Source organism: Halichoeres trimaculatus, unplaced genomic scaffold, assembly GCF_033239565.1.
Source record: "Halichoeres trimaculatus isolate MK-OKI-2021-1 unplaced genomic scaffold, fHalTri1.1 fHalTri1_scaffold_24, whole genome shotgun sequence".
Taxonomy (NCBI): domain Eukaryota; kingdom Metazoa; phylum Chordata; class Actinopteri; order Labriformes; family Labridae; genus Halichoeres; species Halichoeres trimaculatus.
This window is the reverse complement of record NW_027437202.1, coordinates 8,135,445-8,163,045: the sequence shown is the minus strand read 5'-3', so window position 1 is coordinate 8,163,045 and position 27,601 is coordinate 8,135,445. Positions and strand designations below refer to the sequence as shown.

Sequence of the window (27,601 nt, the reverse complement as noted above, 5' to 3'; positions counted from 1 at the left end):
GTTGAATGGCAAAGGCATAAAAATGAATAAGGTTTTTATAAACTTCTTTCCTGCAACAGTGAGTTAATATCTGTTCTTTCTCGCTTTATAGTCAAATATTCAAGTATCTGCACATGCAAAGTAAATAACACCAAATCCAGAGCTGATTTTTTATTCTTTAATATTAAAACAGCCAAAAATACAACAAGATTTCATAGGTTATCCTTTCCCCACAATGTCTCCCCCCAAAGAATATAAAATAAAGTTTAATTCACAGTACAAACCCTGATCCAAACAATAAATATGACTCCAAACAGTGTTTCTTTAAACCACCTCAAAAAAGACTTGTGTCCAAAGAGCTCAACTTTTCCTCTGAGACTAAAACTGGATCTAAAAGTCAACATTTAAAGGTAACCACAGCTTTCATATTCTGCTCATCATGCCTGTTTCTCTTGATTTTACTCTTTAATTAAAGACACACAGAGCACATGTCTGAAAACTAAAAACAAACATTCATCTCTGTGATTTATGGCTCTCTTGTCCAAAGACGGTCATCTTCTGAATCACTCCCAAAGCTCTGAAACCTGGAGGTTTTTAAGTGTTTGACGCAGAAATAAAAATACGTTTAAGCACAAAGTGGCAGCAAAGTGAAGAGAAATTGCACTTGAAATAATTTATCCTGTACAGCAATTAGACACTTTTTAAACCAATTAATTTGCACAAGTCTCAATTTAACTGTCTGAATAAAGGCTTAATGCACAGATTAAGAGCATTAAGTGGATTTTGGTGACATTTAGGTATAAAATAACACATAATACTGATAAAACACAACAGGTGTTATTGTGCACTCATAGTTTGTGCTAATTTCACCACATTTGTGAGACTGTGCAGACAGAAAGCCATCAACACAAGAATCTAAACTACCCACTTTCTGAAAACTTTCTCTACTTTTTGTTTGATTTCAAATCTTGCCGCCTCAAAGTCGAATCATCTGACAACAGAACGGACTCGATGACGTGAGAGATATAGTTTGATGTGTCAAAAAGAGGCTTGTGTCGTCCGTCAAACTTTTGTGCTACAGGTATAAAAAACACACACACACGCTTGCTGAGTCAACCAGGGTCACACACACATAAACAGACTCTCACTCGTCATCCTTCTTTTCCTGGTCGAGTAGCGATGATGCGTCGAGCAGACAGCCTCTGAAGTAACCAATTAGGGAGTGAGTCAGCTGGATCCGGCTGCGTTTTGACAGGAAGTGTCCCTCGTCTGGGTAGATCTTACAAAAAAAAAACCACAAGGAATAAATAAATGTCTCCAGCGTCAGCTAAAGCAGTTTTTGTCAATGAATGTGCTCCCATTCTTAAGCTGTAGTATTCACCTGCATAGTGTAGTTGGCTCCGATCTTTATTAAGTGTTTGATGAGCTCTGCCGAGTGCTGGAAGTGAACGTTGGCTGTGAAAACAACAGAACATGCAAATAAGTGTCACCGGGGTTAATTCATCTGCTGGATAGAAAAGCTGCGTCTCTCATCGAGGTCGAGTTATAATACCGTCTGCATCAATGACAGGTTCGCTTTTAAAAGACGTGAACACCAGCAGACGCCTACTTTAATCACTGACATTAGCGGTTACTGTGAAAATGACAGTTTTTGTGCTTTAATTTGTGAGAAGAGAGAAGATGCTCTCACCGTCAGCGGTGCCATGAGCCAGAAACAGAGTCCCTCCCTGCAGACCCTGCATGTTAGGCAGCACTTTGGAGGCCTGGACCACACAAACACACACAGACACATCAAATTAAAGGATACTCTTCAGTGCTTTAGAAATATTAGAGGGTTAAATTAGAGTTTGAAATCTTTTTATGGCCACAAAGTCACAGAAACAACATGAGAGACTGATTCTTAAAAACTCCAGAAACAGCAGCAGTGTGAGCAGAAAAAAGCTCCAGGAAATGTCATGGAGGAATATTCTGAAAGCGAGTTGACCTTTACAGCAAAGAGAAACCTGACCAGGAATGAAAATGAAACATGGACGCTCTGAGTGTTTCACGTGTGTGAGGATCTGTTGCAGCAGATGTGGATCATTCTCATCCCATCATCTTCCAGCTGTATGCAAACCAACAAACATTAAAATCCCATTACTCTGTGCGAGTCTCAGAAGACGCGGTGAGTGATGATGTTCTGCTGATGATCATCCGATCACATTGAGACGCGTCCCTGTCTTCTCCGGGCGCCGTTTTAAGCAGACCCCTCGCCCCCTCCTCTCAGACCTCCAGCTGTGAGAGTCACAAAAATAGCGTCCTCTGGCCCAGTTAAAGGAAAGGCAACCCACTTAGGAGGAAAAACACACTTTGACTGCAACCTTCACTTAGAGGACAATTGTGTAATTTTTCTTTTTTGCCTCTGCCTCGGGCTTTTTCCTGTCTGTGTGTTTTTTCTTCTGAGCTGCTGCAAAGGACAAATGTTTTAGGGCGGGAAAATGCTCGTGGCCATATTTTTTATTTATTCTAGACAGTGTGTTTGTGAAAAGAACCAAAGCAGAGTGTGTTTTCATTAAGTCTGACCTTTACCTCCACCATGAGAAATACGGAGAGGTTTTGTGGAATGAAAAGTCATTTTTTAAAGATTTTATCAGGAGGTTTTCTGGACTCAAATTAACCTCTAACTCCAGAAGGACAGCCGTACTTTCACAAAGTTTAGTATGTTTCACATCTGCAGCCTTATAACTGTGTATTTTTAGTTGAAAAGATGTGATTGTGTGTTTTAAAATGATAAAATAAGCAGCTCACAGAGTATTTGTTCTCCTCAGCTGAAGATGGGCTGAAGTATCTCTCTGAAAACGCAGACGCTGGAGGAAAAAAGAACAAACGCCAATTAAACAGTTTCATCTTCTTCAAACGAGCATGCAGAGATTTTCATGTATTTAGGGGAAAAAAAAATGCACCATGGGGTTCACATCTGTCATTTTAAGCTTCTAGAAATCCTCATTTTGCTCTGTTTAGTTGTAAAGAAGAAGTAAAATCCCAGAATAATACAGCGCTGTCTCCCCTGATGAAGCTTTTCATCCTCAAAACTCAATAAGGATGGATTCCTGAAAGCAGAACTTGAGCTCTGCGGCTGAAGAAGTAATAAAGATTCTCTTTTATGTTCAGAGAAGAAGAAGAAGAAGAAGAAGAAGAGAGGAGTCTGCTCACCGTACATGGACCAGTCGATGATGGGAGCCTGAGCAGCAGCGCAGCGGATCAGCTTCTCCGTCGACTTCAGCATCATCAAAGTCAGGAAACCTCCGTAGCCCTGCAACGTGAGTACGATACACACTGTGGTTTAGCCAGCCAATCAGGTTTTATTCCACAAAAAGTAGCTACACGTCATTCACGTGATGAACAAACCTCTCCGAAGACGCCAACCCGAGTGTTATCGATGAACGGCAGCTTCGTCAGGTACCTGAAACACACCCAGGAGACAGCGTCAGAAGTCACGCTTCCTACAGCCGAGGAGTTTCGATTCACGAGCTGTCAAGAGACCAGTGGAGAGCAGGTCAAAGGTCGCAGCCACAGAGGATTACTGACACTCCCCTGTGATGCTTTCACTGACCACTAGAGAGAGGATCGCTGAGAAAAGAAATGAGAAAACTGGGAAATACAGCATCGACTGCTGCGTTTTTTATCTGAAAAGCAGCACGTTGAAAAACTGGATCTGTGCGGCTGTGATGTGCAGCGAGTGGGAAAAGAAGAAGACGTCTAAATGCATGTTCATGTAATTATCTCAGATTATTTCAGCAATCTGAAATAAAGAAAATATATTACATACTCCAGAGCTGCAATCTGGTCCTCTGCATCCACAGTGCCAAGTCTCTGATGGACCTGCTGCAGGATCCTGAGAAGAAGAGGAGAAGAAGAAGACGATAAAATTAAATGGATAAAAACTAGTGCTTTGCAGATCATGTTGAGTATTCATGCTTCCCAAACCTTTGGCCTCTGAATCCTGATCCTCTGCCGTCCAGTCGGGCTACAACGACCTGCTCAGAGCCCACCAGGACCCAGTCCCAGTCTGGTTGAAACTCCTCAGTCACCACCTGTCCACCTGGAGATTTGCCCCTGTGAAAAACAGATCCACACCCTCACCCTTACAGCTCACATCTCTGAGTTTCTTAATTTACATTTCACTTCCTTTTACTTTCATTTCTGCAGAAAAGTATGAAGCAGCCTGCAGGTGCAGAGGACAGGAGCTGTCTCAGGGTGAATTCTCACCGCTCTGCAGTCAGAGTAAATGAAAAAGATGTAGACGCAATAAAGAAGAGCGAGCTCACACAACGAGCAGGAGGCCGTAGAGGAAGGACTCGGAGAAGTCAGGAGGATAGATGAGCTTCAGCGGCAGCTCTGCGAGGAGACACACACACATTAACTGAAGGAGGGTGAAGCAGAGGACACACACACACACACACAGCTGCTTGCTGTGTCCTCGGAGCGGCTCAGCGACCTCATGAGGATGTGTTACGCTTATAAACTGAATGCACATGAACACACAGCTAAGTGCAGATAACGCATACCAAAGTTATCGTTTGTGATCGTCCGCGTTTCTGTCTGGATCGTCTTTTTGGTCTCCAGCGCCAGCCGCAGAGGGAGGTTGTTCTCCAATATGAAGTACGCTGTGAAATCAGAAAAACCACGTTTATGAGACACACAGAGCCTTCAGTTCCTCTTTTCCTACAGAGTCTGAAGAGCAAGGATTGCCCAGAGGTCTAAAAGTATTTCTTCACACATATTCATGATCCCTCCTGGCGTTTGAAAGCACAGGTGATCCAGGAGGTGGAGCAGAGATAAAGATAACACAAAGACAACAGCTCTGATGAAATATTCATCATGTAATCCACTTCGATAGAAGAGCACGACCCCATGTTTATTTCATTACAGCTAATCCATGTACAGCAGAGCCCTGCTCCTAGCATTAAATAATAACACGCTTGTCAATATTTTAGCACAGGATGGATCATGTGTGATATTCTGAGCATGTGAGTGGCAGAGGGTTGGAAACTTTAGTTTTAACTTCATTTTCTGTTCAATCCATCTTTGTAAAAACATGAGAGCAGCTTTGATTGTTTGCTGTCCAAGAAAACAATCGAGGAAGATGAAGAGCGGCTGTTCAAAGTGTGAAACACATTAAACATCTTGAAATGTACAAACCAGCGCAATTTGGCAGAACATCAAATCCAACAGCTGCGCATGTTTTCACACAAATGAGATGACAAGGCTTAATTGCTGCAAATTATTTTGCATTTCAGAGCAGAGGCACATCTGCCCGCCCACAGGAACGTCGCACAGAATCAACAAATGGTTTCACATGAAAGGGAAGAGCGGATAAAACTCACAGTCTACGTCATCAAAACTCAGGAGGAGGACAGCTGGAACCCCAGGACCTGCACGCCAGACGACAACAGACTGTTTTTATTGTTTTAACATGTTGAGTTTATATTTCTGCTGATTTATTTCACAAGTTAGGAGGCTCATAAATCTTTAAGTGTGCAAAAACTGAAATCTTATCAAGTGTTTTTCTCTGATTTTCAGTAGAAAATTCCTTTTTTGACTCAATATGAGCCAAATTCACATGAACAGTCCAGAAAAATGTCTTGTTTAAAGTTATTTAAGGACAAAAATGAGCTCTGAGAAAAGTTACTTGTATTGAGAGATTATTCTAGTCTCAAGGAAATTTTCAAGCAATTTTTTCTTGTTCCATTGGCAGATTTTTTTCCTGGTTACAAGCGATTCAAACCTCATTTTTGTACTCTGATAACTTGAAACAAGACATTTTTCTGGATTGATAAGTTGAAAGTGGCTCATATCGAGTATAATAAGACAATTTTTACTTAAAATAAGACAAAAACACTTGATAAGATTTCAGTTTTTTGCAGTGCAGTGTTTAAATTAAAAAAAGGATTCACAAAAACAAACATCTCCTCCTCCAGACAAGTTTTTGTTGGTTTTAATGTTGAAAAAAAGTCAATTTAATTCATATTTCTGCCTCTCTCTGACCTTTGCAGTGCAGGATGGCGTGCTGAGCATCAGGACTGACGTCAGCATCGAAGAACAAACACTCGTCCTTCAGCCCACAGGTGAGGCATCGACGTGGAAACAGCCCGAGAGTGGACACTCTGTCAGCGGGGAAACAAGGTTAGAAAAGTCAGAAATTTACACAAACTAAGAAAAAACAGAGCGTGAACGAAAAGCTTTAAGGTAGAGTGTGTGGTACCTGTATAAGTGTCTGTGCTGAGCTGAGTCCTCTGTGCTCATGAAGTATCTGAGAGGGAAAGAGCAGAGGATAAAGTAGGACAAGGTCACACATCCGTTTTACATCCGCCTCCTCTCGCCGCCGCATCGAGGCCGCCGTCCATAAACACAGATTTATACAGTCATGAACCCTGCAGCGCACAAAGCATGTTAAAGACTCTTCTTTACTTATTTTCCTCTCAGAGAACAAAGCCCGGTTAGCGGCAGCCGCAGTCTTTACTGAGGGAAAACGGAGATGTGGCCTGTTGGAGGAAAAATCATTCAGTATAAACTAAAAAAAAAAGTATTTTGCTGCATGAACTTACAAGATCTGGTTGTTTTCATCGTAAGCCACAATTCTTGTCACCTCCCAGTCTCCTGAGGTCAGGTGTCGCATTTCCTCTTTGTCGCTTCGTGGCTGAAACAGCATCAGTTAAAAACACCAGAAATTCACCAAAGAGCTGCAGAAGAATCTTAAAATGCAAACATTTCGTCGGCTAATGATAAGACGAAAGAGTGTTTTCTCAGTCACCTTTCTGGTGAACATGGTGATGTGCTGGAAGTCTCCCTGACCTCCTTGTTTGATGGGCACAGTGAGGAAAAACCTGCTCCTGTCCTTGGAGAAGAGCGGCTGCTGTCTCTGCAGACACAAGCGCAGAGCTCAGTGGAGAAACAGGGTATGCATGAGAGAGTCCTGATGTCTTCTGCCTCCATAATGGAGCGTGTATGGCTTTAAAGATAAATACACTCTACAGCTGGAGACCATGCTTTGAGATGTTTCCTTCTGTATGTGCTGTTAGAAAACATCAGTTACCTGTCGAGAAAGCCACGTGTCTGAAGACTCCTCGTGTCTCTGGAGGAAGGAGGAGAAAACATGGTGACTGGAGCTGCTCATGGTCCGCGTAAAGTGGGTTTAAGAAAGTCAAATTTAAGACTTTTTGAATGAAATTTAAGGCCGAAAACGCTGTAAACACACGCAATGGTTGGGGGATTGTGCTGTATTGTAATCCAAACAAACATCATCCAGTCAACTTTTACTAAATCTGCAATTACCCATAATCCTAGACTAGCTAGCTAGCATGCAGATACTTCACATCACAGGGATTGAATTAAAAAAAGACTGAAAATTGAATTCCTGTAATAATCAGAATAAAACCGACACCTTTCCTTTTAGCTGACCTCTGTTTTAACAAATCTGACTGACAGTCAAGTGAATTTTCTTGCTCTAAAGAGTAACAGAAGCTACAGCTGTTCTAGATAAAACTCTGAATAAGTTAAAAGAATTTTAAAAAAGTCAATAAAGTTACGAGGTGTAAAGTTAAGTTACAGTAAAAACACATCTTTAGTCTGGAGGTACAAATGAAAAGCAGCTACTCTTGAGTGATATATTTAAGACCAGCATGTGACATTTTGAACGAATCAAAGACATTTTAAGGCCTTAATGTTTGATACATGAATTGAAGACTTTTTGAGACTTCTCAGGGAAGCGCAGACACCCTGCTGTGGTTTTAGCACTTGGCACCCACCTGGACACACACCCCGATGGTGGCGTCACAAACCGTCAGCAGTGAGGTATTCTGTGGCCGGTTGAGCCACCGCACTGCGAGGTGGGTGTTACTGATCCACTTCACCATGGTGATGTAGAAATCCCTGCAGAGGAGACGGAGCAGAGTTTAACTAACGGATAATGAGACTGTCAGTTTGTCGTTCATTGGAGTGTGTGTCACCTGTGCCTCAGCTGATCTGGAGGCTGCAGCTCTTGAGTGTGTGTTGCTCCAAACAGGTTGGCTACTGATAATCTGACAGTCGGGTTAATCTGACCGGCCTGAGAGGAGAAAAGAGATCTCAGTGAATAAAAACCAGATGGTAAACAGAAGGTGCAGCAGAGCCCAGACTGACCATAGGGTATGGGTATTGTAGTCCTTTAGGGTAGGCGGTGCCTGTGAACTGTGGCAGGACCATGTTGGGTACCAAGGTGTCGTTCAGGGTGAGGAAAGCAAGCCTCTCTCCATCAGGTGACCACCAATGAGCCAGGTGTGACTCCAAAACCTCCTCTGAGGAAGAAAGGAGAAAGAAAGGAGCGTTTATTCGTTTGTGGAGGCGGTGTTTTTGTCTTCAGCTGATTCTGTTTGATGCACGACAATCAGTGAAGAAGCATTTAACACTTAATCTGCACTTTCCTCCCCGGTAAAAACATCAGCCAGCTGGTTACAATCCAAAGCAAGAGCAAATCAGAAAGAGGGGGAAGCACACGGCTCGCAGGAAATGTGCAAACAGAAACGTTTCTATAATGTTCCCATCAGCTGCTGCCTGTGTTTGTGCGACTGCGAAGAGACCATCACATCATTACTGAATCTGTTTACACTCAGACTTAATGGATCGCGGAGGCTTGTGGTTGATTTTTCATCGCCGTACTGTTTGGTTTGTCTGGACGGCTCGGCTGCAGTTTTAATGCAAAAGACAAATCTGCGAAAGACTTTAAACAGCTGAAGCGACGGTGCAGAGTACGACTTAAATCCTTTCCTGATAATCACACATTAGTTGAGAAGGCAAGAAAACTTTCCTCGACCATGAAACTTTCTTATCTCACAGATACTTAGCTACAGATTTTATCTGCACAGGAAGTCCAAACACACCTTCGTAGAGCCAGTCAGAGAGCCCGTTGAAGATGACCCCCTCCATCCCAGAGGAAGTAATCCTCAGAGAGTTACTCCTCACGTCTGACTGGTAGTAGATGTTATTCTCAAAGATGTAGATCTGTTGGTAAAGAAGAGAGAAACAAGATTTTTAATTAAGACTCACACATGCAAGAAATCACGTCGTGGTTTGTTTACTGGTGGCTGTTTCCTGCTCTTCTCGCCTCTTTAATGAGATTTTTTCATTTTAAACCCACTGCTTTATCTCCAGACATCGCGTAGTATGTGTGTTTTCTCTTATATTTGCATTTGATCAGCTGACAGCTTCCTGCGTCTTCACAGATGTCCTCTTAAATTCATACTTCTGCTGCACAGAGAGCCTTTGGTTCACCTTTGTTTCTCCAACTGCTTTCCTCAGGAGCAAATCATTCAAATCCTGCTGACAAATCCAATTAAGCATCTACAGTTTATGTGAGAGCGCGGATGAAAGTAGAGCCTTCATGTGCAATAAAACCGTGGATCTCTGTCAGCTTTGTAATAAGAACCAAACACAACGTATCCTTCGACCACTACAGGAATATTGACGTGATTCAAACAATGAAAAGTGAAAGACTGAAAATCACCAATACAGACATAAAAATGACAAGGTTATCTTTTACTGAATAGCTATAAAAATCCATATCTCTCATCTTAGATGGATGTGATTAGTTTTGTTGGCTGATGTGGAAGTTGTTCTGAGTTTTAAGAATCATGAAGTGATGACTGACAGCTGCTGACGGCTGCGTACAGTATCTGTGTGTTGTTGATGGTGACTGCACGCTCACAGCTCTCTGGAGATTTTAATTATTTTGCTTCAGTCGTCTTTTCTTTCAGGACTGTGATTCTGTGCTGCAGACTGCGTTTGATTGGCGTCTCCCAAACTCTCCTGGGTGATGCTATAATTAGGGGAACATTTCCTGTTTACAAAAAAGTTTTTTTTTTTGTTTCACATTCGATTTGATTGCAAATGATACACCTGGAATGTACTTAATTCAAAAGGATGGGCCCTCAGCTGATTGGGGTCATATGACTTTGGAGCGAACCATTGCTGATTTATAGGTTTTTTTTCAACAGGTAACACGGTTGATGCTAATTTCTCAGATGCTCAAATAATAAATTATTAAGATAAAAAGTTGAAGAGCAAACTTGATATTTGAGAAATCAGCACAAAAACTGCAAATCCCAACACATGATTTACATTTTTAGCTAAATAAATGATGGAGCCTGTTAACTTCCTGTGTTAAATTAAAGTGAAATATCAGCCAAATGATTTTATGTGATGTTAAATTTGTGTCACTAGCTTTGACCGACTTCCTGTTTCAGAAAATTCAGTAGAATAATCTCAGGGTGGTGTTGGATGTAATCCCTCCAGCGAGTCGAGGTGTTTGGTTTTTATTTAAGGACAGTAAGCAGAGACACTCAGCCTCACCAGCTGTTGTCCTTGTCGTCCCCACGCTGCGTGTTGAAGCACCGCATTCTGCACCTCCGGAGGGTTTAGCTCCCAAACTTCCCTGAAACACGATCAAAAAGAAATACATCAGCTGCCATCTGTTGCTGGGTGTGTGCGTGCGTCCCATGCTGAAGCGGTTTTATCAGAGAAAGCATCTCAACAATCAAAAAACTGTCAAGACAGGAAAGGGAAACTTGTTTACCTGGTGTAGATGTTGTAAACAATATACGACGCGGTGTAGGAGTATCTGTACACCTGCAAGAAGAGTCAAACTCATCACATTGTGGCTTTGCACATGTTTGATTCAGTATTTTCAGGTGTCTAAATCCTCTAAATGCACTTTCCTTCACTCCCACTGCTCGACTGTGCAGCACGCTCCCCGCACAGCTGATTTCTTTCACACTCGGTGCAGCAAGTGAAAGAAATTCAATCGAGAGCAGCTAAATCTCAGTAGGTTATGGTTCTTATACCTCGAGGGGTTTTCATGTTTCCATGGCAACAAATAAACTAGAGCACAATCAATTAGGCGCTATATGCAGAAGATGTGAGGGGTGAAATCAATGTTTCTATATATACACATTTCTTTTCTCCTGCTCAAATCTTTCTCATTGAGAGGCCCTTAAGACGTGCTTTGATCTGACGATGCTAACAGAACACACTGAGGGACAAACACACGTCCTCCTCTGGTTTCTCAGCCACAGCAGTGTCTCCAAACCTGCGCCTGAATCCATCTGTTTGCAAACAAATCTAAAAATCAATAGAAAAACCTTGACTTTGAGAGGAAAGCCTCGCAGTGAACGACTGAGTGTTAACACGCAGACAAACACACAAAACCACGACACAGAGACAGGCTAACAACGCACAAATAAAACAAATAAAGAGACACCTGTGCAGTGCAGGTGGTGAAATCGAACCCTAACCCACAAAAACAGACTCAAACTTCAGGTTTTGAAAAGATAACCTCTTAAACTAAAGCCAGCTCCAGCGTGTTTTCCCGAGAGAAGAAGAATACATGCATATACAAATAAAAAACAAGCACGTTACATAGATCTGGATCCACGCTGAGAGCCTGTGTGTGGGTTTGTTTGTGCATGCAGTTTCCTCAGGGATCACACACATGCACAATGTAAACAACAGCACGCCAGGAAGTAAACAAAGATTAAAGTACAGCTGGTAACGCTGATCATCAACAGAAACTGATCGAGGAGGGTGTGTTTGAATCTGAAACTCACCTGTTTGACGTCGTAAGCAAAGAGCGCGTACTTCAGGTCTGCAGAGAGGAAGTACTTAGCCACCTTGAAAGACATCTAGAAGACACAAAAATGAAAAAAATCAGCAAAAGTTAAAGACTCTGAAACTTCTGACAGTTTCCAAACCGATGCATCAAAATACACACGAGGTGAAAAAAGCCTCGGTGAGTGTTTACAGCACGGATTTGACACGTCGTGATTGCTTTTTGTGTCAGCTACATTGTTCATATTTCCAGCTTTCATCCCATGACAATGTCGAACAATGTGGCGGCTGAAAACTAATCTAGCAACTAAAGGCCAGAAACCCACCAGGGAGCTGCAGCAGGTTGTGACATTTCAAACATGTCCACAGTCACTTTTCAGCAGCTGCACATCTGACTGGTTTTATATTTCTGTTTTTTTATGTGTGACATGTGTAAAAAGTTGTGTTTAGATGCTGCAGCTGGCGGTGTGTGCAGTTTTTGGGGATCTTCCCACCTCTGCCTTTTCATTTGGTTTCTGCGGTTTGACGAGCTTACCACAGGGCCTCAAATCCTCATTAAATCCCTCTTATGTAATCATTAAAAGCACGAGCGAGGTGGAAAAATTTGGCAAAATGAAAAGAGCCATTTAAATAAAGAGATGTCTCAAAAAAAAGGTGCTTTAGAGAGAATGTTAGCATTTTTTACAGAGTAAGAGTGTTATGAAATGGCAGGATTATAATGATGCAATTAGAAAGCAGCTAAATCAGGCCTGCTTTGGCTTTCCTGGTTAGATTACACAAGCATTTACAGGATAATATGATTACAAATGTCAACATTTTCATGTTCCTGGAAGTATGTTTGCTTAAAATCACGGTGAATTTTGATCGAAAGGAGCGATTCAGTGATTTCAGTGCGTTACAAGCTGCATCCTGTTTCCCTCTTTTCCTGCAGAGGTGAGCTGAGGTGAGGCTGGAAGATTTAATAGGGACCTCAAAGGCCGAGGCTCGCCCGCCGCGCAGACAGCTGGATGCTCGACCCACTCAGCAGTATATTATCATATTCTGATTCTGCAGGTGTGAGAGTGATGAGGCGCTGTCGGCTGCTCTGACAGGTTTTCCTGCAGCCTCTGGGGATCCAATCCCACCGAGGGAGACGAGCAGCGAGCAGGTATGATAGTTTATTTCACAACAGCTGAGAGTCACATTTTCAGGAGAAGAAAGCTGAAATATACGAGGACGTAAATCTCGAGGAATCAAAATATTTTCCAGGTCTGTAAGACAGCAGCACAATCAGAGCACATGGATGTAAACAAGAACTTACAAACGTGCTGTCGCTCAGGACGACCTCTGTCTCGTTTGTGTCAAAGTTAAACTTGATGACGTGGCCGTCACGGTTCCTGTACACCACCTCTGAATCTGAAAGTAACACAAAGAAACATTAAACATCAAAAACACACAACTTGTAAATTTTACAGGCCTTGAAATGATTCACTTTGCTTCACTCAATTTAGAATCACATGTGCAAGTAGAAACGCTCTGACCTTCATTTAGGAATGCAACAGAACGGTGAAAATTAGAGTCGACATCAATCAGCAGCAGCCAATTGCTAATGAAAGCTATTCCTGTGTGTGTTATTCTTCTTATCAGGATAATAAATAGGAAACAAGAACACCTGCTGCAGGAGAAGAAGAGAAAGAAACACAGACTCCTCCGTCCCTGGTTTCCATTACTCTGGAGATTCAGAGCCTGTCAGTTCATTAGCCGTCTGTGCTCCGGACCCGGACGTCTGTCTGCTGGGAACATTCGCAATTCACAGCCACACACAGGTACCTGGCATGTAACCACACACACACATGCACACACACGCACACGTCCTGCTTTTCTCTAATGTTACGTAGGTCACAGCTACACCTTCAAGAGCTGCTGTCACATTAATTCATCGCTCTGACAGCAGCTGAAGTTATAACATCTCCAGCTGTTTCTAAACTTAAACTGAAAGACAACAGAGATTCATTACACGGATGCTACAAACGTGTCACAGTAATGACCCCTGCAACCTTTACAAATCAAGAAGAAACGTTAGCACTCATATATGCGGGATTTTTATGCTGAAAAGGAAAGCAAATTCAATCTTCTAACAGTTTCCAGAGCAGTTATTACCCTCTTGGTATGGCTGAAAATAGGATGCAGAGGAATGGATCTCATAAAGACAAAAAAGATTGCTTCCAGTTAGTTTGTTTGAGGCTAAACTCTTGGGTCTTTCCTTTATTTCCAGGCTCTTGCTGGAAGTATGTGCTTGCTTTACATTCTCTGAACATCCCCATCCAAGTGAACCAGAAGCAGCTGCGCCTCCACGCTCTCCCTGAAGAACTCCTGAAGCTTATTTGGAGTGAATTTGTGGCTGATTGCAGGGGAGGCGATCGCTCAGTGCTGCATGAGAACAGGCAGCTCTCAGGCTGAATGTGCATCCACAGAGAGGCATAAATAAAAGGTAAGAAAGTAGCACTGAGCAGCGTTTCTGGAGGGTCTCTGAGTCAGTCGGAGAGGATTTATTTGGGGTTAAATAACACTGAGGATGCTCCTCCTTTAACGTGCAGACTTACTTTACATAACATCATCAGAAATAATCCATTATTCATGTTGTTTGATTCATACGGGTCACTGCTGAAGATTTAGCCTATTGTTTGAACAAACCTCATTAGCAATCATGTATGACGAGCCAAGAAGCACGACGCACTCAACCAAACATCCTCTGATGCACGCAAACACACACACGTTAAATCTCTCCCTCTTATGTAAGCACCTGAATGTTTCTTCATCTCTTGGGTTAATCTAATGCATACAAGCTCCACTTCCCATCAGCAGTGCATTAAGAACATGCAATGTAAACAACAGCTCCGTGAATAATTTACTTGTGACCCCATGAACGCAGCACGTATAGGACTGTCAACAGATTGAAGCAATGGCTCCACTGAGGGCGATTAGATGGTCGTACGTCAGGAGTCAGTGTAGCGGTTATAACGCTGATGATGATGATGATGATGCAGGAGCATCATTAATAAGCCCAGAGACCCGTTAACTGTAAAAGCAGCTCCAGCTCTCCCTCTGCTTCCTGTGTTTATGATAACCTCACTCATCAGAAGAGAGTGGAGAAAACTAACAATCACAAAACAAGATGTTGCTCCTTACCAACACTCACTCTAATCTCATCTACTTCAACAGGTTGCGTGCCTGAGTGCCTTATTTATTCACATCACTCATCTGTGTTTGTGCTGCAGAAACGTGCTCCGAGCGCTCAGGAAAAAGATTTGGGCACTCGCGTGTTTGATTGTTTTGCTCCTGTTTGAAAAGCTGCTGAACTTAAGGAGCTGCAATCCTGCATCTTAATTTTTTATATTATCTTGTTTTCTGAAGTGTCTGGACGTGATCTTATCCTCAGAAAATCTGATTGAACAGATAATAAGGTGTGTCGCACTGATGAATAAGCGTGAGTAGTCCTGCTCCAGATCCCAGGGAAGTCGACCATCATCGACGTGTTTGAATTACACCCAAAAACAGCCCAAACACCCTGACAGGAAGCCCGGCAGTAACTCCACACCCAGACCACCAGCTTCTTCACCCACTCTCAGCAAACAGCCTACAATAGATTTACACCACACAGTGTGTCAGCGAGTAATTTCCCAACTTCACCATAAATCTCAGCCACACAGCTAATGGGACAGCTGACCCTGTTGAGCTGAAAAATTCATTATTGTGGTACGATAACAGCAACAACTTATTCCTCTCTCTGCCAGGTTGTGTTTACAACCTCTGTCAGACCTTGACTAAATGAGTTTAGAAATTTACATCAATATGTATTTAGTCCATCTTTTTCCAACTAATCTATCTGATCTGCTGATTTACAGAAGTAAAAGTTAGTTTGTTTAGACGAGCTTTTCTTTGCTAATCCTTTTGCTAATCTTTGCTAATCATAAACCCACGAGTTTATGATAAAAACTAAGGTTTTTGGGTGGTTGTTTACGAAGAAACTCCTCCACTGTTGTCACCTGAAAGTTTCTCTGTCTGTTTGGAGCTTAGCAGGTGGTATGTAATGGGTTATAGAGGGCTTCTTTGCTGAAAACAGCTGCCTGTTGTGGGGGAAAATTGATCCATTAGAAGAGTTAGACTGAAGCAAAACAGTGAAGTTGAAGGACAGAAGCTTAAAAACACAGAGATGGATTTAACCTGCCTTAAACTCCACGGTAATAAAACGTGTCTCCTCCCTCTTCAGCATTGCAGAACAGTCCCCACACGAACGCTCTTGCATACGTCTGTGTGCCCCGTGTGGGTGTATGTGTGTTTGTTAAAAGCTCTCCACAGCAGAGCCCATAATGAGAAGCCACAGGCCACAGGACAAGTCATTAGTATTATCTCTCAGAGGAGGGGAAGGACGCAGCAGGCGGAGGGTCTCTGTTTCATCTCCTGAGCAGATAGGCCGTCTCTCTCTGTCTCCCTCCACCTCTGTCCTGGTGCGTCTGCTTCTGTCACCCCCATCAAGTCTCCAGAAGGGTGTTATGGATATATTAAGTCATCCCCTTTCCCTCTATTCACCATTAGAGCAATAATTTAGCTGTCATGTTGTCAACAAACTGCTGCGATTTTTCATTGTTTCAGCTCGACTCCGTCAGCTACAGACGATGTTTTCCTCCCTTCTCCCTCTCTGTGTCCTCCTTAATCTTTTCTTTCTGCATGCAAACACAATCTGTCACGCCGTCAGGAAGCCAGTTAAACAACACGGACGTTTGGATTCAGCGATGTGGAATTTAGGATTTGGACTTGAACAAAAGCGAGAACATGTGGAGGAACGGCGCTCCCTGCTCACGCCGTGTGACACATAATAAAACGCTCGGTCACAGATCATGGTTGTGCTGTAGCACCTCCAGCAGAGAGCTTCTTATGTAACACAGAGAGGAATGTGTGATGAGGAGGTGTTGGTGATGTGGCCTTGGGAAAGATTCGGGAGAGGAAAGGTCAGCACGGTGTAATGGAGGCAACGTTTCTTCTGGTTATGAAAGAAAATCAGGTTTGAATAGCTCTGACTTAACTGGTGGTGTCGAAACACATCTACCTGATGCTGGATGAAAGGTCCAGATCTTATTGGCTCATTTTGGCTGAGCTCAAGCTTATTCTCATTTCTTTACTGCCTTTCTTTTATTATTCTGATGGCTGGGCTTTAAAATTTTACATCATTAATAAAGAAAGAATAAGTATCAGTTCATCGTCTTATCCTTACACAGAGAGGACGTGGTGTGAGTGTGCAGTGCATGTAGGGAAAATTGATGATTTCAGCTTATTACTTTACAGCGGAAATAACTCAGATGAGTGGTGTGCTAATGATGAAATGAGGATCTACTTAAAGCTCCGGTCTGCTCCTGTGGTAATGGTTTAACACCACCAATGAGTGCTGTGTAATTAATCTAACACCGGAGTATTATTGTTGTATGGATATGTTTTATCAGAGGGTGGGAGTGTATGTCAGTGAGTCACTGCTCTTGATTCAACATGACACTGTGAAGCCATCTGTGTTAGTGATGTAGGTCAGCAGGGGTCGCCGTCATTGCTTCATGTGTTTACATTCTGTGCTACAACAAATAAGACGTGATATCAACAAAACAACCTCAGGCTGAAAGCAGCTGCTAACTGTAGAACTTCTCACCTCACCTGATTTTTTATGATCTGTAATATCAGTATCACACCTTCCTCTCTGTGTAATGTCATCCTCACCTCCTGTTTCAAGTACAGCATCACCTCCTGCACCTTTTTCAAATGAGGAACGAGTGATATTCCTTCCAGAGAGAGGACTGAGGCGTACTCACCGCTGATCCACCTGGCCTCAGGGTCGTGGGCGCTGAACTCTGGTTTGTAAAGATCTGCCACTGTCAGTCTGGACCTCCTGCTGCCAGGAACCTCCTCTGAGAAACACAGAAAACTCTCATCAGATGTAAAACTCCTTCCTTTAACTTAACCCTTCAAGGACAAATGACAAAACTTAAGACATTACTATACCAGGCGTAAGGACAACCACAGACATGGTGATGAGGGAGCAGACCGCCACGATCACCAGCAGAGATATGGCGATGCCTTTCCAGTTCCTCTGTGGTGGGCTTACATCCACAAACTCCTGCAAACAAACACAAAATTCAGATTCTCTCCCAACTTTATATTACCCAACACTTGGACAGGCGCAATGTTCCAAACCAGTCTTTTTCTGAAAGATGTCATCAATTTAATACTTGTTAGCAGTTGTATCTAGCGTCTAACTACATGAATTAATCTGATTTTGCAGTGCAGCAGCGCCTCTTATATAACCGTACACACTCTTATATCATCCAGTCTAGACGGAGTGGTGGTTATCTACCAAAACAAGCCATTAGAGTTTTGCTGTTTGTCCAAAAAATATAAATAAAAGGTAACCCTCAGGCCTGATATGGAAAATGTTGTTTGTACTTTTGAGTCTTTCAGACGATGCTCCGACTGTAACAGAGACCCTCGGACATCCCGAACTTTCAATTTCGTTGCATACTGTATCTGGTCCTGCTTATGGAGAGGCAAAAGGGTTACATCATTTCTCTGGACTCATCTTTTCTCTCCCACTTCATTCCAGGATGATGTAAGTCACCTGAAGCTGAGACGAGGAAATGATGCAAGGCGTTTGGCAAAAGAAGCAGGGTGTGGACACAAGAGTTTCCAGCAGAGACACTACATGGTGCTGCAACAGGTAGATCTGTCATATGATGTTTACTTCACTGTTCATGTAACCTCACAGACAGACACATCAGAGAAGATGGCATGGAGCATGAGAGTACAACAAATCTTGATTCCAGGCAGCTTTGTGGTCTATTTCACCACCCATACATTTTGAAAAAGCAATATTCACCTTGCAAACACTGATTTCTGCATCACTCAATCTGTGCAACTAAACTTTCCCGTCTAGACAGAAATAATCAATCCTAAATTTATATTTTTAATGCCTGAGCCTCTTAACAGTATATCAAGTAGTTCAAACTGGCTCCACCTTTACCAGCTGCAACATCAAAGTGATGCATTCATTATTGCAATACTAATTATAATACTGTTATGCATAATATATGAGCCTGAAATGAGTCATTGTGCATGATTAGTGCATTTACTTTGAGTATATTTTACTTTAATGGACTTTTAGGAGTAGAGACTATTTTAACACTGTGGCACTTCTACTTTCAGTTAAACCTGTAGTTGAAAATACAGACATTATGGATAGATTAAAAAAAGATCAGCTTTGTAAATAAGAGGAAAGTCGTTATATTAGTCAAAATAATCATCGATTGTAGCTTGGAATACTTCACTGTGTTTGATTTAATAATTTTAACAGCAGTTATATTTAAATACAGCAGTAGCACATCTAGTCTTGAGTACCGTCCCTGTAAAATGATCGCGATCAGCTTCATCTCCTTTAACTAAATGAAATCAAAATTATTCTCCGGTTGATTTTGAGTCAGTACCTCGTCCTGTTGCCCCTCTTTCGGTTTCTTCTTCGTCGGATCTTTGGACGCGGTCATTCTGCCGGAGACACGAAGCTTCCCTCGGCCGTTATCCAGTCGCTCTCCCGGTACTAACGTCCAAACCTGTGCGCGCGTCAATTTAGGAGCACGACTGGTAAGCTAACCGGAATGAAAACAAAGCTACTTCCGTGTGGGGCTTTCAAAATAAAAGCGGTGTTAAATCGCAACGCCAAAGTCAGCGAGCGTTACATGTGCTTCGTTGAGAATTATAACGTAACTTATCACAGTTTCAAAATTTAAAGCCCCTTGACAAAGTTTTTTTCCAGTCTTTTACCTTTTATTATAACTTTTATATATATTTGTATTAAGGGTGCTTTTATTTTCTCAGATGATTAGAGCATCCGGCGTAATGGACCGAAATGAATGTAGCGCTGTCCATGGTGCTGAAACAGCATGGGTCTGGTCTACTTTCTACAGTAAGTATTTTTTTTTCAGGTTTTTGTGCATAATTAAACATTATTAATCACCCCAAACACTAGGTGAAATAAATATTTTGACCATATAAAACTATTTTCATGATGCTAATCTTCTAAAGAACAGTTTAAAAAAGAAACAGTTGTGGAAAAAGGCTTGTTCAGACCTACAGCAGTTAATATTAACCCGTTAACTTTCTGCCACTCATTAAAAAACATTTTATTTTATTTTTTTTCTTGATCAATCAACTCACATATAATTTTGTAAAAATGTAATTTGCTGTCAGAAACTCTGGTAAATTTCCTGTCCCAGCATATTAAACAGTCTTATTATGTCTCCCAAGTTAATTAAAGCAATTTAAAACTTGAAATCACCCGTTAATTAAACCAAAAACCATGTCTGGGGTTTAATTAATCCTGACAAATGATGCTTCACAGCACATGCCTCATTAAATATGTAAAAACAGCCTTTTCAATCATCCCATCACATTATGGGGCTTTTGATTCCTCACACCTTCAATGCTAATATGTTGAAATAATAAAGTGATGGTCCTGTGTCTTTATAGAAATGTCTCTATGATAGCTGCAGAGCGTGCAGTGTGAGTACAGCACTCCAATATCCCCACAGGGCCTTTACAGTGTGCCAGTGTCTCGCACTTGGTGGTATTTTTACCTCTGATGATGTCATCTACTCCTCTTACAGTATCACTTCAGGGATTATGAGAGCCTCTGTGTGATATCTCATATTAGAATACACCCCTTGGATATAAAATGATAGGATTAAAGCTTGGCGTGTCATCGCAGAATGAACCAAGGCCAAGGCTCGGTGAGATATCCCTTCAGAGGGGAACGGAGCGAGACAATTGAGCAGATCAGGAACCAGCCGGCCTTTAGCTGCTGCTGAGTGACTGAATGCAAACTGATAGGTGTCATAGAGGAAGCCCTGAAGACACTAATAACCTTTTAACACACTCTGAGCTCTGTGCTACTTATGAAAATAAAGATACATGAAGGAAGAGATGGCAAAAGACAAAGCAGCCTGCAGTTGAGTTCAAACTAGAACGATACAGTGATGGTTGCTGCTCAGAAAGCATCAGAACTTGAACTTAAAGGCGTGTCATGTTCAGTTGAATCCATAAGTTGAGAGTTGTAATCTTTGACAGCAGCTTTAGGAGCTAAAGAAATGTGTGAGCGAGCATGTGTGAGGGGTTTGATGGAGGCTTAATGAGCAGCGTTAGTGCTTGAATGGAGACGTGAGGAAAGGCTCGAGGTCAGCGAGCAGTGAACGAAGGAAAAAATGGCAGCTGATTGAAAATTCAGAGGGGAAAAGATAAAGAGGAAAGGGCTGGATGCGTGAAAAGAGAAAGCTGGAGATGACAGAAAAAGAAGAAGAGCAGCAGCAGAAGAGGGTGGGAGAGATCCTCAAAGCTTGTGCTGGACTCTCTTCCCTCCTCCATTAAATATTAAACAGGTGGAATCAGAGAGCACATGGAAATGATCTCTCTCTGACCTCTGCTGTTGTTTGGGAAGTTCACTAATGTCCCCAAGGCTGAAACCTTCTCCACAGTCTGCAGACCACAGAGCGAGGGTTGTGCTTGTTTGTGCCGCTGCATTTTTAACCTGCGTGTTCGGGCATGCTTGCAAACCTTTGGTAGCATATTTGCATGTTCATTCTTTAGTCTGCTGAAAAGAAAAACGCCTGCTTCATTGCAGCTATTATTTGATTTCTTGCAGAGGAACGAATCAGTCAAGCTGCTATATTATTTTTTTTTGTTTGGTGTAACTCTACCGTTCTGTTTTTGTTTTCTTATAAAATATTAAAAAGCCTGGACCCTCTCAGCCTCCGCTAGAAATCGAACAACCAGAGGATGTTTCTTTCCTCAACCCTGCAACACCAATTTAGCTCAGACTGAGACGACCAGGTATGTAACCCAGGAGGATCTGCAAAGATGAGATTAAAACGCTGTTGTTTTAGCTAAAAATTTAGCTTAAGGTGTGAAACATGCAGATGGAAGTTTTCTAAATGTCTTGATGTGCTCTTGGATCGACTCATATCTCCAGACCCTCCTGGGTTTCAGGCCTGTCGTCTAATCAGGGACGGCTGCACGCCAGGGACAGTAGGTGAATGTAATTAACCTGCAGACTGGATGGAAACCTGCAGGGCTTGAGTCTGTAACCACAGGGGTTAGGAAGAAAAGTGTTTTTAAGATAAGGGAGGTTCCTAAGTGGGTTAATGGACCCAAAAGTCTTGATTTGAACAGGTTAAAGTTCCCGAAACAGTGAGAAGAGTGAATTTATGTGCTAAATAATAGAAGATACAGGTGGCTTCTTCTGTCTTTTGGCTTAATTCATGCACCTGAAGTTAGATTTAGTGCCAGATTTTTAACAAAGTAAACCAGCAATATGACTGACAAACACATGCTAGCTACCTGTTCATTGGTCAAGCAATACACAGTACACCCCCAGCATCCTCTGCGTCAATCTCACAGCAGCACACACTGCAGCCCATTCATCACTTACCCAGAGTGCTGACACACTTTGCGTCCCAGAGGACTCGTTTCTGTTTCTCAGCTCCTCCCAGGAGGACGCACACACTCCTGGGACTTTATGATAACTCACTCAGACGATGTCACCTTTCTTCATCGACTTTTCAGCTTTGAAAGAAACTTAATGATGCTATTTTTTAAAATATTCTGTCACTTTTGCAGGGCCTGCATGTCACAACACTCAGTCAACACCTTCTACAAGAATAACATGGTTTCTAAAAATAAGAGTGCAGTGACACCTCACCTCTTGAAATCTGAGCTCTGGGTCCATCATTTTGATGCTTCTTCCGTCAAAACTCCGACTTTCAAAGCAGGAAACAAAACACTCCCAACCTTCAAGTCCAAGTTTTCTCAATCTCAAAATTTGCGACAAAAAACTGTATTATTTGCTTGAGAAAAGCTCGTAGAGATATCCTTTTTTCGTCTGACTGCTTTTCCTCCTCGGAGTAAACACACGTCTGGCACACGCGCACGGTTTTCTGTTCTGACTTAACTACGTGAAAAATGGTGTCATTCATAAGTAAAATCAGTCAACCCAGTTTCACTTGGCACCATTATTTGGATAATCTCATTATGCTACAGGGAGGAGTCAGCTGATGGTGACACACAGGCCCTCTGAGATCACTTCAGTCGGTTTTTGTGTTAAAAATGCAATCAGAAAAATCTCAGGAAATTTTGTTCAATGCATGAAATTATATCTTTTTTCTCCACTGTACTTAAATTTAGCTAAAACACGATTAAGTTTAATTTTTTCTTACATCCAGAAGTCACGGCATCAAAATGCAGCATGAAGATTGACAGGGAAAAGTGAAATCCCAGAGAGGTTTATGCCCAGAGGCAAGATTTAGACTTCAACTTCAACTCTGCAGGAGTTCAAAGTGAACTCAACCTGCTTAAAAAAGATTATCAGAAATAAAGTAAGAGGTGCCGCTGTGCTGGAAGAAACAGAAAACTTGACTTCCCAGCGGTGTCACACGGAGAGACGCTGTCTGAAAAAAATGACAACAGCTTTAAAAAACTGCAGATGTTTTGCTACAGGTGTTGGTCTCTTCAGCACCATGGACAGCAGACTGAAACGCTTCGTGGGTTAATTAAAAGTTTGGCATAGAAATGTTCGTTAATTCAAGCTAAGCTCAGGCTAACTTGCTTCTTATCTTACTCGGAAAACATAAAAGTTGGTATTCCCGACAATGTCACATAATTCAACATGGTTAGAGTTTAAGAATGACCTTTACTCGGTCTTTACAGTCCACATCTTCTCACCCTCTCACTCCTTCTCCGTCTCCAGCCTCTACAGCAGCACCTGGAGAGTTGCCATGGATCAGAGAGTTCATTACTGATTAAGAGAAAAGCTTTTATTAGGCAGAAGCTGCTCAGCCCTTTCTTATCTGTCTCTCTCTGAGCTTTTTATTCAGCTCTAAACTTGACCAGCTGTGACTGCCCACCAGTAGGAACGAACCAAACTTCAGCTTCTTCTTTTACAGTTCAGCAAAACCCAGAAACATTGAGAAATTTTAGTCCAAATACTTCAAAAGTGTTAAAACCGACCGTTTAACTGTCAACGTACAGGCCTGAGGGCGCTACAACACGTCGAAACAGCCGCTAATGTCAGAGATAATATCATTACCAAACAATATGTGGTTTCTTTTATTGCTGTGCTGGAGATAAATATGAATGCAGGAGGTGAAACCTCAAGGTGCCTGCTGTTTTCAGTGATGAATACTAACAGCGCTAATGATAGCGATTAGCTGGTAGCTGTTTCCTGCTAAATAATTCTTCTGATTACATGAATATAATAACATCATAAACAGAACACTGTGCTATCAAGTTTAAAAGAAAGTTTTTATTGTTGTTTGTGTTAGTTTTTGTCATAGTTTTGCAAGAAGAGCCCTTGTTTAGAGTTGGATATTTGTCCTGCAGCTGGAGATGAGTTATGTCTGGTGGTTTTTTACATTAATGCAGCAGTTCAGAGCAAATGATTTATTCTTTAAGTTATACTTTTATGAGGCAATTCTTTAAATCGAGAGAAAAGTTGTCTTTGGAAAACAATGAAAGCATCCTTGACCTTTAAGACTGCTTCAGAAAAAGGGTTGATAACAGAGAAATGTTTTTAAAAGGACTGACGCTACCTGTTGCTTATTCCCTTTTAGGTGCAGTGAATGTATCAGCTGGTTTCTTTCTTTTTCCAGCCCGTAGACAAATCAATGCAAGAATGACCCGAGCTTTTACCAACTTCCCTACCTTATCAACCACCCCTGCTTTTCTGTGTGCTTGAAAGTAGCATTAGCAGCTGAATAAGAGGAATCCAGCAGTTTCTCCTTTGCCTCTGGCTGCTGCCTTCACAGCAGTGACCTTGGTTTGGGCAATTATGCTTTGCAGCCATCTGACCTCAGACGATTCCTCATGAGATGAGTGTGAGTCACTGACCCCCCCCAAAATAAAACTCATGCACATAAACGTGGGTTTGTGCAACAAGGACGAGTACATCCTAGATAAATGAAAAAAGGAGAGATGCATTTGCAGGAAGGGCTTCGTAATGCTTTAATTCATATGATTTATTGTTAAGTATTCATATCTTACTTTTTTTTTAAGTTATGTGTCAGTATTTAAATATGCTTTGCCTGGAGAGGACCCCAAATTACAAAGCTATCAGTAAAAAAACAAAGCCGCCCATGAACAAGCTCTGACAGCAGCAGCAGCAGCCTTGTGTTATACTGCCATCTTGTGGCAAGAAATTGACTTGCAGTTGATCAAATCTATCTGGCCTAATTTTCAGTTACTTTAAATCTCTTTGCACATATCTAAAAAAAAAAAAAAGGGACAAGTGCACCTGAAAGAGTCTGTTTCTGGAAGTTTAAGACTAAAGAATTCAGAACACGCTTTTTGCACAATGACGACTTTTTTCCTGTCTGTAAGGTCTCAGTGCAGGGTCTGAGCACATACTTGAGTACTTCTTCAGGCTTTTCATAACTCTTTCACCACTTTTCTGTGTCAGCAGAACTTGGCAGCAGGCATTTCATCTCACAAACAGTCTGGCTTTCACACAATAACAGTGTAGGCAGTGAAGAAACAACTCGCTCCACTCTCCTTGCCCTCAAAAGTGGTTTTCATATCAGTCTCAAGCGTTAAATACAGAAACCTAATGCTGCAAACCAGCAGTGACGTGCGGATCACAGGTCGATGAGCATCTTGTGTGCAGTCATTTCAGTCACAAAGATGGCAGCTGGTTCAGAGTTTATCATCTTTCCTCCAAAGCGTACACGTTAATGAGCCTCTTCACTCGATGTCCATCAGCACAGTAACAGATGGCAAGTGACGGCACAAGGCTAATGTTAACATTCAGCGATTTTTGACTGTGCTCGGGAGCTGCACAGGCTGTTAAACTCTGTTATGACGGCAATCTGTTCAGTTTCACAGGTTTCAGGGCCTGGAGTTCAGCCCAGGAAAGTTCTAGCCTGTTCTTTCCTTTTTAAAAGGAGGAACTGAGATGATCAGGAGTTTTTACTTTTTGCTTTATGTTGTTCAAGTTGAAGAAGAAAGAAACATTTTTTTAATGCTGTTTTTTCTGAAGTAATGTTCATTATGTGTTTAACTGACTCACTGCTAACTCCTCTGTATGAACACACTCCTACTCCTCTGACTCTGTGCAGCGGGATTTGACAGATATTGATCTATAAATACATATATATGATAAATATAGCATGGAATAATGTGTTTCTTAGCAACACCATCATGATCATGGCACCAGCTGAAAATGGGGGAAATGTCAAGCAAATCGTAATCATGGTCATACAATTCTAAAAGTTAAAATAAAAGCTTTGGTTTTCTTGCAGAAGCCTCCCAAAAACTCTTGCACACCAGCTCTCCTGTGAAAATGAGCAACTTCATGCAAAAATGTAACTGATATGTCAACAGTAAGGTCACAGCTTGTTTCTGCTGCCCCCAAGTGCCCAAAAACCTTCAAACACACGCAACCTTAGGGGTAAAAGCTTTTATCCTAGTGGTCCAGGGGGAGTAAAACAAGCATTAATAATCAAATATTGAGAGTAAAATGCATATTTTATGTCTCTTGATAATTTGGAATCAGTTAATATTTGTTTTTCTCGCTCTGGCAGTGTCTATGTTTGGATTTCACGCCTACACACACCTCTAATTTGTGTCCACACAGAGATGATTGACAGCCTGCACGGCGCCTGAATGAAGGGTCACACCGCCGCTCTGTTAGACTTCAGACTGCAGCCTTCACAGGAGGTGAATAAGATCAGCCCAGCTTTTTACCACAGCCGTTCCTGCGTGGGCACAAACCCAACACTTGGAAGCAGTGTCCATCAAACGTGTTGGTAAGCTCACTGGAAACTCATTTCAGTTTCACTGCATGTTTCTCGTATCAAGACCAGGCTACAATTTGCACTACTCCAAACCGAAAATGTACGTCTCCACGGGCATGAGCAGATTTGTGGTGTAAATCCTCATATACAGCTCATGTTTCTCAAGAGGCTTTGGCTTATTTATGAAGCTGGCAGCACACAACTGAGGATTACTGAGTTATGATTTATGGCACAATTAAAACCACGCAGGCTAAATATGAGAAGCAACAAAGCATCCCTGCTTATTTTCCAGAATTATTGACCTAGTTTCTGTTTTTAATCTGAGTTTTGAAGATTCTCGGGTCAGATCAGGAAGTGATTTTCCGCCAACAAACTGTGGATGGAAGAAAAAAGTAGAAGAAGCATAAAACACTGGATGTGCTGAAGTTTTTGATCCTGGAAAAGTGTAAAGCACAAGAAACCAAAACTGCTAGATTATGCCAACCCTGCTGCTGTGGGATTGTTCTGGATTATACTCCGCATCTCGGTCTGAGAGATCAGCTCCCAGCTAAGAACTGCTTTGCATAAACTGTGCCGTTTATTCCTTCATGCTGCTGTCAGTGAAGCCCTGTCAGATACTGGGGTCACACTTTGAACCTTTAATCTGGCAGAAAAAAAGTAGAGTTCAATCTGACAGAGCGTAACAAGTTACCATCTGTGTTTAAAATGTAATTGAATTTTAATTAGTTAGTTTTTTATTCAACAGTTGCTCAGTCACATCCAGCGTGCTATATCATCAATGATTTCTCTGTGAATAATTGCTGCACATGAATAAAAAAGTAGTGATAAGATAAAAAATAAAAACAACAAGCAGAGATCCATCCTACCTTTGTGTCCTTTGCTGGCTGGCAGTCTATCTGATGAGAAACAGATGCTGTTTGGTTCATCTTCACTCCTTAGATTGTCACAGAATGCTCCTTTAGTTGGTAAAATAAAAGCCCAAACACACTCCCATACAGCGGGACATTCAAAGTTTACTCCCCCCAAAGAAAAAAGCCCCTAACACAAAGGATTAAAGAGGAGCTCTTCCTCGTTGATGCAAAAGCTTCACCAGAGGCGATCCATTCAAACACACAATCTGATTCCCCTCCTTTGTTCTTCCTCAGTAAGCGCGCTCT

The 27,601-nt window shown here is 41.9% G+C and overlaps 1 protein-coding gene across 2 annotated transcripts; it reads right to left on the bottom strand.

Moving 5' to 3' along the window:
- Positions 1 to 143: 143 nt before the first annotated feature.
- LOC141786208 (inactive dipeptidyl peptidase 10-like) lies at positions 144 to 27,601 on the bottom strand. 2 transcript variants are annotated; one of them, XM_074664958.1, is made up of 27 exons: positions 27,311 to 27,601; positions 17,623 to 17,737; positions 17,433 to 17,528; positions 12,899 to 12,993; positions 11,598 to 11,672; positions 10,568 to 10,620; positions 10,345 to 10,426; positions 8,877 to 8,997; positions 8,140 to 8,294; positions 7,968 to 8,065; positions 7,767 to 7,890; positions 7,055 to 7,093; positions 6,773 to 6,880; positions 6,567 to 6,658; positions 6,224 to 6,271; positions 6,007 to 6,125; positions 5,346 to 5,393; positions 4,527 to 4,625; positions 4,287 to 4,356; positions 3,946 to 4,074; positions 3,788 to 3,853; positions 3,367 to 3,421; positions 3,172 to 3,271; positions 2,767 to 2,825; positions 1,670 to 1,742; positions 1,361 to 1,434; positions 144 to 1,258 (listed from the first exon to the last, which is right to left on the bottom strand). In XM_074664958.1, exons 1-27 carry the CDS (start codon positions 27,368 to 27,370, stop codon positions 1,124 to 1,126), a joined length of 2,388 nt encoding a protein of 795 aa, XP_074521059.1. In that variant the 5' UTR covers positions 27,371 to 27,601; the 3' UTR covers positions 144 to 1,123. The 2 variants fall into 2 exon arrangements, with proteins under 2 accessions (XP_074521059.1, XP_074521060.1); XM_074664959.1 differs by lacking the exon at positions 27,311 to 27,601 and adding an exon at positions 19,098 to 19,207.

Coding starts and splice junctions, on each gene's coding strand:
- LOC141786208 (XM_074664958.1), bottom strand. CDS start 27,370: ATGAACCAAACAGCATCTGTTTCTCATCAGATAGACTGCCAGCCAGCA. Junction 1,435..1,669: donor GGCTCATGGCACCGCTGACG/GTGAGAGCATCT, acceptor TTGTTTTCACAG/CCAACGTTCACTTCCAGCAC. Junction 1,259..1,360: donor GAGCCAACTACACTATGCAG/GTGAATACTACA, acceptor TTTTTTTGTAAG/ATCTACCCAGACGAGGGACA.